The 12,739-nt window shown below is 35.3% G+C and overlaps 1 protein-coding gene across 1 annotated transcript in view; it reads left to right on the top strand.

Moving 5' to 3' along the window:
• The window catches only part of PTPN13 (protein tyrosine phosphatase non-receptor type 13), a 218,038-nt gene that overhangs the window by 78,415 nt on the left and 126,884 nt on the right, over nucleotides 1–12,739 (top strand). Inside the window, 1 exon segment of the mRNA XM_074273918.1 lies at nucleotides 4,149–4,727. Within this exon segment, the coding sequence (XP_074130019.1) occupies nucleotides 4,149–4,727 (579 nt within the window).

Here is a 12,739-nt window from a genome sequence, read left to right as displayed (position 1 = left end):
TACATTGGAGTTGTTTGCACTGGGCACAGCCCTGTTGGTTTAAAAGGCCTGTATTCTCCCCAAGTGTAATCCATTTTTGCAATCTGATTGCCTTTTGACTCACTTATCAGGTAATCCCTTTCTGCCATGTGATTGCTTTTCTGCTGGTTGATTAAATCAGAGTCCTGGCCTTCTAAAGGTTCTTTGGATGTAACATCAGCTGCCATCATGCCCCAAGTCTTTTTTGCCTGGGGCCCTGGACCTGGGCCCCTCATCCCATTTCCCTGAATTATTCTACACTCTGATGCCCAATGGAGTCCTCTGTTGCATTTTGGACATGGGGTTTTAGGTCTTCTTTCACCCTGTCTTCTCACTGTATCTCCATACCTACACTGAGCTCTTAGATGCCCAATTTTTCCACATTGAAAACATCGCCGAGTTTCTCTAGAAGTCCCTTGACAGGAGGGACCCTGCCTTTCCACATTCATCATTGTCCGGGTGTAAAAAGCATTTGTTCCCACTGTAGCACAGCGTCTTATGATCTCCTCTAAAGGAGCATCTTTGTCTAATCCCCATATAATTCTTTTGCAAATCTCATTGGCATTTTCCTTAGCCAGATGTCTGGTCATTATTTCTGTAGCTGAATTTTCTCCAATAGTTCTTTTGACAGCAGTTTGCAAACGTCCCACAAAATCTGCAAAAGGTTCATTGGGACCTTGCTGTATTTTAGTGAAAGCCTCTCCACGATCTTTCTGTCCAGGAAGGACACCCCAAGCTTTTATTGCAGCCTTAGCAATTTGCTCATATATTGTCATGGTATAATTAATCTGTTCCTAATTCTCTCCATACCAACCTTCACCAGCCAAGTGCTCAAAAGTGAATTGTGTGTTAACTCCTATTTCCAAATTGCATCTGACTTGAATTTTACATAATTCATGAAATTCCGAAAGCCATAATAAATTTTCTCCAGGTTCCAGGCATATCCTTGCTATGGATTTCCAATCATTTGGGGTTAGGACTTCATAAGACAAACCATCTAGTAACATTTTAACATAAGCTGATGTAGCCCCATAAAGGGTACAACCTTTTTTCAAATCTTTAATTTTATTCAAATCTAAAGGTGCATATCTTCTCCTTTTTTGACCTACAGAGTCAATATTTTCAATCACAGGATATGCATGTATAAAATCACTTATATCCTGTCCTTCTCTCTTAGCTTTAACCAATGCTTTTTCTAATCTTGTCATAGGCTTAGGCTTCTTCACAGGCATTTCTGTTTGTGTTTCTGCCTCTTCCCCTCTTTCTTCCTCCATCTCTGAAGGTGGGGTTGATGTGGGCCTGTCAATAATCTGTTCTCTAGGCAGGGTTGAAGCTTCTTCAAGAGAATCATACCATAATTCCTCATTTAAATCCTCTTGCTCTAGGGAAAGATCTTGATCTTTCCTTTTTTCCTCACACTTCCTCCTCTGTTCATTTTTAGAACTTTTCCTTCTCCTACAACTTGCTTGATAGTTTAAGGCTAATTGAACTATGTTGTAGATATAAAATACTTCTGCAGAAATTGAACGAGGCCCATTTTTTGCTTGAAATTCTTTCATTTCATATCCCACTAGCTTCCATTTATCTACATCTATCTTTTCTTCCTCTAAGAACCAAGGGGATGTGCGTCTTAATGCAGCCAAGAGTTTAGCAATCTGTACCCAGGTTACAAGTAAACTCTGCTCCTCAATTATCTTGATTATACTCTCTATAGTACCACTCCTGAATGGAGCTGAGGTTGCTTCTGGGGCTGGGGATGAGTCGGCTGAGGTCCAGGGATTGAATATAGCTAACATCTGCCCCATTTCAGCTATAAGAGATTCCTGGTTTAGCCCTTAACAAGTTAAGTTCCTTATTTATCTATTAGCACGCTCACTTAATCTTTAACAAAGTTTCCTCGTTACTCACGGTTCTGGGTCAGAGAGACTGAGATCTAGATCGGAAGCTTTTCCACTGGAATCAGGACCGTGTCTGTCCCTGTTCGGGCGCCAAATTGCGAAGGTCTGGTCTAGCTCTTCTTGTCAGGATAAGCAAAAGTCCTTGCCCCACGTGTGGATGCCAATTGTAGTGAGCTGTTGTCTCCAGGCAGTTGCTGTTAACTCTTGTCCTTAGAAGTGACTTCCCTTCCTGCAGAGAGCCCCGTCAAGCCAGATGTAATGCAAAGTCTTCTTCTTTCTTTGAGAGTCCTCTCTTTTATTCTCCCAGAGAATGGGCGTGGGATAATGCAAGGGCTTCTGGGAAGAACCACCCCAGCCAATGAGCTTGCCCCCTCTATCAAGTCAACCTGAGTTCTCACCTTGTAATTGTCCAGAAAACCTGAATTCTCACCTTGTCACTGTCCAGACAACCTCAGTTCTCACTTAGTAATCCTAACACATATGTTTTATAAATAAAAATTTTTAATTAAAAAAAAAACATAACATGATTCAGACCAGTTCCAATGATCTTGTGATGAAGAGAGCCATCTACACCCAGAGAGAGGACTGTGGGAATGGAATATAGTCCACAACATGGCATTTTCACTCTTTTTATTGTTGTTTGCTTGCATTTTATTTTCTTTCTCAGTTTTTCTGGTTTTATTCTATTTTTCTTGTGCAGCAAGATAATTGTATAGATATGTATGCATATATTAGATTTAACATATATTTCTACCATGTTTAACATATATTGGACTACTTACCATGTAAGGGAAGAGGTTGAGGGAAGGGGGGGGGGAAATTGGAACACAAGGTTTTGCAAGTGTTAATGTTAAAGAAAAAAAAATGAGACCTTCATCATTAAATCATAACATTATATTAATCTCATCCTTTTTTCAATTGATTTAATTTTTAGTTTTATAGAAACATTTTTAGTATATTTCATTGTGCATATACTACTTTGAGCTGCTTTTTAGGCTTTTATATACTAAACTACTCTTTAGAACATTATTTCTGTGGAGAAAAAACAAGGGTCAATTTCAGTAAGAGCCAGAAAAATGTTTTCAGTAGTGAAAATCAGAAAGAACTAGAAAAGACTCATGTAAAGTGATGTTGAGTATAGTAAGCAGAACCAAGAGAACATTGCACACAGTAAGAGCAACACTGATGATCAACTGTGCTAGACTTATCTCTTCTCAGGAATATAGTGATCCAAGACAATTCCAAAAGACTTGTGATGGAAAATGCCATCCACATCCAGAAAAAGACCTAAGGAGACAGAATGCAGATTGAAGCATACTATTTCTAGTTTTTGGGTTTTTTTTTCTTTTTTGTGATTTTTCTTTTTTGTTCTGATTCTTCTTTCATAATGTGAGTAATATGGAAATATGTTTAACATGATTGTCCATGTATAACCTATATAAGATTACTTGCTGTCTTGGGGAGGAGGGAGGGAATCTTACACTATGTTGAAAACTATCTTTACATGTAGTTGGGGAAAAAATTATATTAAGTGGGAGAAAAAAATAACAGCCAGGAGTTCATCATGTTTGTGTACTTTAGATAAGGTTTGAAAACTATACTCCCAGTATATTATAGTTTATAAAGTTCTTGACTCATCACTATAACATGTACCTCATTCATCACAATATCAGTAAATCAGAAAGTAGAATTTTATGGATCACTGAATCAATATTGTATGTATTTATAAAAAACAGGCATTTTAAAAACAAAGTTTATTTGACTTTGTTAACTAAACTAAGATTGTTTATGAAGTAAAGAGATAGCAGTAAAGCAAGATCTACACTATCTAATGTGCAATTTCTGGGATAGTAGACATTATAATGGATTGGATTGGTATATATTTTTCTGTCATTAAAAATGAGGAAATGGGGGCAGTTGGGTGGTATAGTGGATAGAGCACCAGCCCTGAAGTCAGGAGGACCTGAGTTCAAATCTGGTCTCAGACACTTTACACTTCTTAGCTGTGTGACCCTGGGCAAGTCACTTAACCCCAATTGCCTCAAAAATAAAAAGAAAAGAAAAATGAGGAAACGCATATAATTTTCAAACATTCTAGGGTGACATTTCTTTGGTAATTTATTTGGATTCTGCTTCTCGAGGATATTAAGAAAAATATCTAGTCACAATTTTAATGTCGATGTAGAGTCTGGAAAAAATGTGTACATACATGATAGATTCTTATCATTACAGGGAGAAGCTCTACTTCTGATGTACTAGGTGTACCCAAGGCTGCGTTCTCTCAGCAGAGCTTTCTCAATAAAGGGCTTAGTAAGTCTATGGGATTTCTCTCCATCAGAGACACACCAGATGAGGAAGATTATTTCAAGGATCTTTCCTCAGATCACAATCCTGGATATGAAGATTCAGAAGGTCCCAGTTCCCTTTTTCACTATAAAACTAATGGCACAGAAAGAAAGGGTCACATTGGTCCCAATATACTTCATAAACAGAAGGTTTGGGCTTCATCACTAGACTTGGTTTGCTCCTCTGACAACCCAGCTAATGAAGACATGCTCTCTGGAGAGACTGGAAGACTTCGTCACTGTTTCCCTGAGGCAATAAAAGCACAAGTTTCTACTGCTCCCAGAAAGAAGGAGGCAAGATACTCAGATGGAAGTCTAGCCTTGGATGTGTTTGGTCCTCAGCGATTAGTTCCAGTTCGACATATGCCAGAGTTACCCACCTCACCAGCAATATCAAGTGCCTTGGACAGGATACGAGGAAGACAGAAGAAGCTCCAAGTGCTGAGGGAGGCCATGAATATAGAAGGTTAGTAGTTATGTGTGTGTTTGGAGAAGAGTGGAAATGGAATCTTAATCCTTGACTTTCATAATAAACTCTAAACCATTTGACAAATAAAGTATATATCTTGGAAACGCGCCCACTTTCAAACCTTTTCAGATTTCCCTTCAACATCCTTTTCTCTTCTCTGCCAATTCATGTTCCCTGTTCAGTCAAATCTCATTACTTCTAGACAGTTTTTCTGTATGAGATTCCAGGTCAAGTCACTCACCATTTTCTCAATATTTATTTTAGAATTTATATTATGTTAATTTATATTTGTACAAGAGTTGTTCTTATTTTCTTTTTCATATTTACTCATCTCTCTTTTTATTGTGAAATTATAGAAGTCAGAGGCTATGATTTGAATTTTCTTTCTCTCCCCTTCTCATCTCCCTCTGTATCACTCATTTTATAATAACACATTCAAGAGGTATTGATTAACTTACTAGAGTCAGAATTGTTGCTCGACTCTTAGTGTGGTTCTTTTGAAAAACCTATGTGTGCAACAGAGATTCTTATTTCAGGAGAAGGTGCTTTGAATGTCCAACCTTTAAATAGATTTACTTTGTCATAAAATGTTTTAGACCAAAGGTGCTGAAATGAGTCCAATCACTCAGCCATTAGTGGCGCATCTCCTTTTGGGGATAAGGAGGGATGTTGTGTAGAACAGAGAGCACTGGATCAAGTTAAAAGGAATGTGGATTTGAAAATCAGGATTTTGAGACTTTATTGTCCATATGTGGGTCACTTATTTTCATTTAGACTGAATTTTCTCATTTGTAAAATGAGAATAGTAAGTCTTGTTCTACATGACTTACAAAGTTAAGAGGGAAGTGCTTTGTATACTTAAAAGTGCTATAGCAGAATGCCATTTTTATTGAGTTAATTGCAGAATGAAGATAAAATAAAAAATACATTTCATAGTGTTCCTTAACTTTTCAAAGTATTTGAGTTTATGCCATCAGACATCATGTAGTCAAGGAAAGGAGTTCTATGTAGTTCTTCTGTTTTCATGAGAAGCCAAGGCAATAAGGTAGGACTGGTGGCTAAGCAAGGATCATATTTTTCAAGTCCATGATGTTTTTTGTGTGTATTTTTCACTGATTTTATATTGCATAGTGATCTTCCATTCCTAAACTTTTAAGAATATGGAGGCAAATCACTATTCACCACACTAGATTTTCTGCAGTTTTATTGTGTATCTAGCGAAAACAGATGCTCAGAAATTTTGTTGGTTGGTTTGTTTGATGGCCTTCTTCCCACTCAATTTTTTAAGTAACACAAGAACTCATAACTGAAGCAAGTGGAATGAATACTTACTAATTTTTAGCTGTCTATACTCACATACTATTTATTGTGTTTTGAATTAATAAACCAAATTTATATTTTCCCCCTTCATGATGAAACATTTTCTTGATTTTCTTTCACCATCACTGTCATTCTCCAGAAACTGTCCATACCCTCACAGAATCCTCCGTTTTAACAAAGAAGTACATAACATATAAGTAAATGAAAGGTTATATGTGCAGCAGTGTCCAATGTTTCTGAGATCAAACATTTTAGACCTGAGAAAAAATTGTTATATTTGGCTAAAACTTCATTGCTAATATTGAAAAGGGAAGTGTCAATTAAATGATGAAGTTAGAAACTAGATTACAGATGGTTTAGGAGAGTTAGACACCGATTGTAGATGGCAATCTCAAAGAATTTAATTTAAAAAGTAGAAGAGAGAGAATATACAATTATCCACCAGATATCTGGATAATTCCAGTCCCCCATCACTGATGTATCATCCCTTTCTTCTAGGTTTGTAATCTGTTTTCAGATTCTTCATCTACAAATTGTCCCCTCAAAAAACTATGTAGGTGTTCCAAAAATTGATGCTTTGGTTGTTAATAACTGCTACATTTATTTTCTGAAAAAAAATTATATGCTAATATTATATACAATTTCCTTTTTCTGTCCAAATGATCTGTGATACATTCCAATAACAAAAATGACTTAGGTTTATCTCTCCATTGGTCTTCAGCCAAATGCATTCCACACTCTAATTCATGGATTTCCTCTTATTGCTATACATTCTTAATATGCTAATATTGAGAAATTTTTTTTACTTATCCAGTTAGGTGGTGGGGTTTTTTTTTGTTTTTTTTTTTAAATATAAAATATACTGATCTAAAACCATACTCTAGTCATGGGTTTTCCCAAGCTAGTTTCATCAATAACTATTTGGTCACATTTGCCTCTTTTGAACCTCTGATTCATTTTGCTTATTGCTTTTTCTCTGTGCATATATGTTAGAATGTTTGAAGTCATAGTTTTATAGCTTGCTCCTTTCTTGAGTTTTGTGAACTTCAGAGTGCCTCAATTGTTAGTCTTCCTACTTTATAATTATTTGCTATGGTATTTAGGTTTGTGGCTATACCAAGACAGTTTGTTCTTTCTTCCATACTTTGCACTTTAAATTTCATGTACTCCTCAGAGTAGAGGTAGGAGATAATTTACTCAATACTGGAGTGAAGCAGAGCTCACCTCACTAAGGATTGGAGAGTGAGTACTTCAGACTTCCTTTTCCCTTTTACTTTGTAACTATCTAAGATCTGCTTCTCCTTATTTTGCCACCATTCTCCCTTTACACAGACCCACAATCTGGAGACCAAAATTCTACTCTACCATTTGATGGATTAAATTACGCTCAGTATTGGAATGGATCATAGGGAAGGATTGACCCAGTCTGGTTTGGAGTTTAGACCCCAGGACCCATCAACCTCCACCAACCTTGACCTATAGTAATTTAGATTTATAGACCTTAACTTGAAATGTAAGAATGACAAGCTTCTAAAAGTGAACCTAATGAAGATTGACAATAGTATATATATCTTGAAAATGCAATTAAGTTGAAGAATTTTTCAAGGGTCTCATATCCACCAGAAAGTAAATCCTGCCCTCTGGGAGCGTACATTTTGAGGTATAAATATCAAAAATTAAAATTAAATACAAAATATATACACAGTAATCCATGAAAGAGGGCACAGCTTTACTATGAAGGGCAGTTTATTAGCCCTTGAAACAGTATTTCCATAGGGTTGGACAAAAAAAATAAGAATGGGATAAAGACAGAGAACAACAAACAACATGATTATATCCTTTTATCACCTTCTTACACCTTTCCACTCTTTTGTCACTTCCTAAAGTCAATTTTTATTTCTTCACTTTTTTTTTTTACTGGCCCTGCCCTTCCAAATTTATTCTCCTCCTTTGGTCTTCTTTCTTCCCAGGCTTTTCTCAATCCCTTTCCTTATTCATACTGAGCTTTTTTTTTTTTCTTCCTTCTGTTTGAGTAGTTCTCCATTTTTTTTCTCAAATTCTTCCACACTTCTGTCTACATTTGATCTTGGGTTTTCTTTATAGACTTATATCCTTTCAAAACAGCTTCATGCTTTTGTTCTGCCTTTTTATTCAACACTAGTCCTCTTTCTTAAACCCTTTCTGCCTCACATACTTCTTTAGAAGTCACTATGCTGATAGGCACTGAAAGTGGTCCCCCTACCATAGATCATACAGGAGAAGTAACCTATGTCATCTTTTGATGAGTTTTATCCATTACAAATGGCATTATATTACAAATGACATATAGAAAAACTGGGCAGCCTCTCATAATAGAAATAATAGTACATAGTATGGCATGGTTGGTAGAGAATTAATTGGCTTTGGAATCAGGAAAACCTGGGCTTAAGTCCTGCCTCTAAAATATATTAGCAACGTGATCAATCCTCTCAGTGTCTCAGGCTGTTCTTAAGATTAGATTGCAGACAAGTTGATTATGTGCAATGAAAGGAGTTCCCCTATAAGGGAGTTCCCTACCTGATGACAGCTAAAAATTCCCCATGTCTCCATTGCCAAAAAGAAAAAAAAAAGGGGGGGGGGAGGGAGAGGAAGAAGTCACTTTTATTTTTTTATTTATAACAAATTTTGAATTAATAAACCTATATAAATGAGCATTTCCATATACAGAATAAAAAGAGATGTGTACATGAAACTGTAAATCTATTTTATATAGCTTGTCTTTCTTTAGAAACATTTAATAAAGCAAGCATGTAACTTAAAAACTGACTTGTTTGCCAAGTTGATTTCTTTCTTGCCTTCTCTTCTTTTTATTTTTTAAGTGCGTCAATGAATTTCTTCTTTTATTGTCAGTTAAAAAACTGACAGTTTGTGATTCTAGAAAATAGTTTATACAAAACTATTTCTATTTTTTAAAAATCAGGTCTGTCTTTCTAGAATGTATTTTTATGTCAAAATTAAGTATCCTTAGTTGGCTTTTTAGGAATAGTGCAACTTTAATCATTCCATAATTGTTATAGGGAAATTTTCATATTTATTCAAATCACATTTACTTAGCATTTTAAAGTTGGGATTTGATATGAATCACACTTTGGGGAGATACACACACACACACACACACACACACACACACACATATATAATTGAATAATATATTAGTTTTGTTCTGTTTTGCTCTTTTTTGTGATAATTTCTGCACTTTGTATAAATAAAGACAATTTGCTAAAGTAAAGATTTTAGCTAAAGTTCAAAATAGGGAATATTACATAAAATGTGTTCACTTGATTCTTACCAGAGAAATTTTCATAAATGCTTTTGTGTATTAAAATTAGGCAGATGAATGAATGTTTAATGGTACATATTACATTTTAAATACTACTATGTAAAAATTTCTTAAATTATTAAATAATATTCTAGACAATTTTCAAAATTTTCTTAGGAGCTTCTGTGAAGTGTTACAGGACTTTCAAGCCTGAAAAGAATTCTAGAAATCATTCGTTCCAACCTCTTCATTTTACTGACAAAGAAACTAAAGGCAAGAAAAACTGATGTATTTTAAAGGCTAATTTCCAACCATTGCTCATTCCCATAATTTGAGCTGCCTCTAAATTTTGAAAATAAACCTATGGTGATGTGTCAGGACATGTAAAGTATTTACTTCAGATAGCTCATGTGATCTTTTAAAGGATTAGTCTTTGGAAAGACCTGTTTCTCAGTCATGTGGACCTGAATTGTTGGTATTCAGTGGAGAGATGGGCTTTAAACTTTGTATAGTTTCTCCTTCAGTCCATTCTGGATTATCCAGTTCTTAATATGTCAGTTTGATTCTCTCTCTTATTCTACTCTCCACCTACTTTAAGCTAGTTCATTTTTTATCACCTTGATAGAAGCTGAAGAAAATCAAGTCTAAGAAGAAAATACATTTCTATATCGTACTGAATCTCTAAGCCCAATAAATGGCTAAATGTGAATCTCCTGAACAATTCTGACAAAAGAACATCTATAGGAATTCCTAATTTTTAACTATCCAATTCCCTTCTGCCAGTCTATTATGCTTTTTTTTTGGGGGGGGTGCTTAGTTCTAATCATTGGAAAGCTTTTTTCTTATATTGTTGAAAAGTTTTATTTTTTTGTAGTTTATCCCCTCTGCCCCCCCCCCCCCCCCCCCGCCTTTTCTGAATTCTGTTCTTTGAGGCTAAGGATGACAAATTTTCTTTGTGACAAACTTCAGATATTTGAAGACAACTGAAATATCCTACTTAATCATCTTTTCTCCAACTAAATAGACCTAGTTCTATCCATAGTCTATAGATTTCTCACCATTCTAATGACTTACTTCTGAATATGTTTCAGTTTGTCAGTAGATGTATAAGGTTTGATATCCAGAATTGATCATAATATATGTGATCATAATAAGGCAGGATTCAATGAGAGTGCAACCTCCCTTAATTTGGATGTTAATGCTGACCATTAATTTCTTTCTTTCTTTTTTTTTTTTTTGATTGCTGCTTTATATATTTGACTTACATCATGCTAGTAAATCTACTAAAACTATAAAATTCTCTTCACATAAACTGGTATCTAGTGATAACTCTCTCACTGTATATATTTCATTGATAAATAGCCTTTCTGTTTTTTAATCAGTGCCAAAATCACCTTAATGATAACTGCTTTTGAGGTCTAGTATTGATATAGTAAAGATAGTATCTTTCCTTCCCCCTTTTTTCATCTTGACTTTATGTTCCTATGTATGAATTTACAATATTGGGATGGGGGAGATTTCTTGGTAAGCAAATTAATTTAGATAGTATTATCATGTATGTTATATCTGCTCAACATAGTCAAGAACTATTGTTTCTACAAATATTAAGGTATCTCATTTTCTGCAAAAAAAATATGATTTATTATTATATTCAGTTCCTGAATGAATTCTTGGAAGATAAACTCATGAGTGTAATTTATTTTCTTATTTTAAATGTAATTTTGTTGGTTACACTTCAGAATGCCAATGATTTATCTTCTATCTTGCAACTTTGCTGAAGTTATTTATGATTTTATGTAATTTCTAATTAACTCTCTAGGGTTCTCCAAGTATACCATCATATAATCTTCAAAAAGTAATAATTTTGTTTCCTCTTTAGATGCACCTATTCCCTAAATTTCTCTTTGTCTTATTGCTATAGCTAGCAATTCTAGCACTATATTGGACAGAGTTGGTGACAATGGGCATCCATTGTCCTATCCTATCTTATGAGAAAGGCCTTTAACTTTCCTCCATTTCCTACCGTTACTCTTGGATTTGTGTTTCTATTTGTTTGTTTTGAGAATAAATGTCCTTCTCTCACCCAGGCTGGCAATGTAGGGGCCACTGGCAGTCCTGATTGTTGCTGATCATAATAAACATGCTATTCAATTTTAATTCAGGTCAGTTTGCCCCTCCTGGGTAGCTTGATCCCTTTCTCTTCTGCTGATTTAGAGCATACACCTCAAATACTTTAGCCCTATTACATCTCAGAACACTCAAGCTCAATTGATCCCCCAGCATCAACCTACCCAATAGCAGGGATGACAGGTATGTTTTCCATACCCAATTAAGAAAGAGTCATTTATTTCTGCACTTAAAAAAGATAGAAATGTATGTTGGGTTTTATAAGAAGCCTTTTTAGCATCTGTTAGTATAATCACAGAGTTTTAAATTATTTATATAATTAACATGATTACATTTAGTATTTCTTATATTGAACCAAACTTTTCATGTCTGGTATATATCTGTCCTAGTCATAATGTATGATAATTTTGCTAATGTTTTATTATCCTTGCCTCTTCATTCTTTCTTACCCCACATATCCAATAGCTAAGTTTTGTCATTTCTTTTTCTACATTCTCTCTTTCATTCCCTCCTACTCACAAAACTAGCACTTGAGACCAGGGCTACATCATGTCTTCCCGAAATGTTGCAAAAGCCTCCTGATTGGTCTCTCTGCCTCAGGGCTCTCCTGTCTTCCAGCCAATCTTCCACACTGTTGCCAAAGGGATTTTCTTAAAGAATAATTATCACCTACTCAGTAGCTTTCAACAGCTTATTGGAGATCACAGAATTCAAGGGTTAGGATGTATCCTACTAAAAAGGAACTGCCTCCATAACATAGCTCATTATTGCTTGAAGCTCTCAGTGAATCTCTGAGTTACTAAAATGACTTTTGAAGAAACTAGTGATTCTAAGAGATAGAGATAGGAAGGAATTCTAGCCCAGGCATGAGGAACATTTCTGAACCACATTTAAATAACTGATTCATTAGAAGATGGTGGGGTTTTTGTTTTGTTTTTTTATTGACATCAAACCTAAATCGTGCTTTTTTGCAAATTCTACTCATTTAGCCCTCTGGCACCATACAGAATGAGATAAATCACTGCCTGATGATAGTCCATTAAATTTTTGAAGACAGCTAGGATATTCCCCCTGAATCTCCATTCTTCAGATAAAACACCCTTACCTTCTTTGCAAAGAGCTTTGGCTTTTCACTGTTTCCTTCAAGATGTACAGCTTCTGGCAAGTCAGGCAAAGGATTCCTCTTCTTCTGCCTCATTTTTTACCTTGCTTTAATCACTGAATGGGTAATTGCCTCAATAAAACTGAGACCTGTTAAAGGCCC

Source organism: Sminthopsis crassicaudata, chromosome 6 (assembly GCF_048593235.1).
Source record: "Sminthopsis crassicaudata isolate SCR6 chromosome 6, ASM4859323v1, whole genome shotgun sequence".
NCBI classification, from domain to species: Eukaryota; Metazoa; Chordata; class Mammalia; order Dasyuromorphia; family Dasyuridae; genus Sminthopsis; species Sminthopsis crassicaudata.
This window is presented reverse-complemented; position numbering and strand designations above follow the sequence as displayed.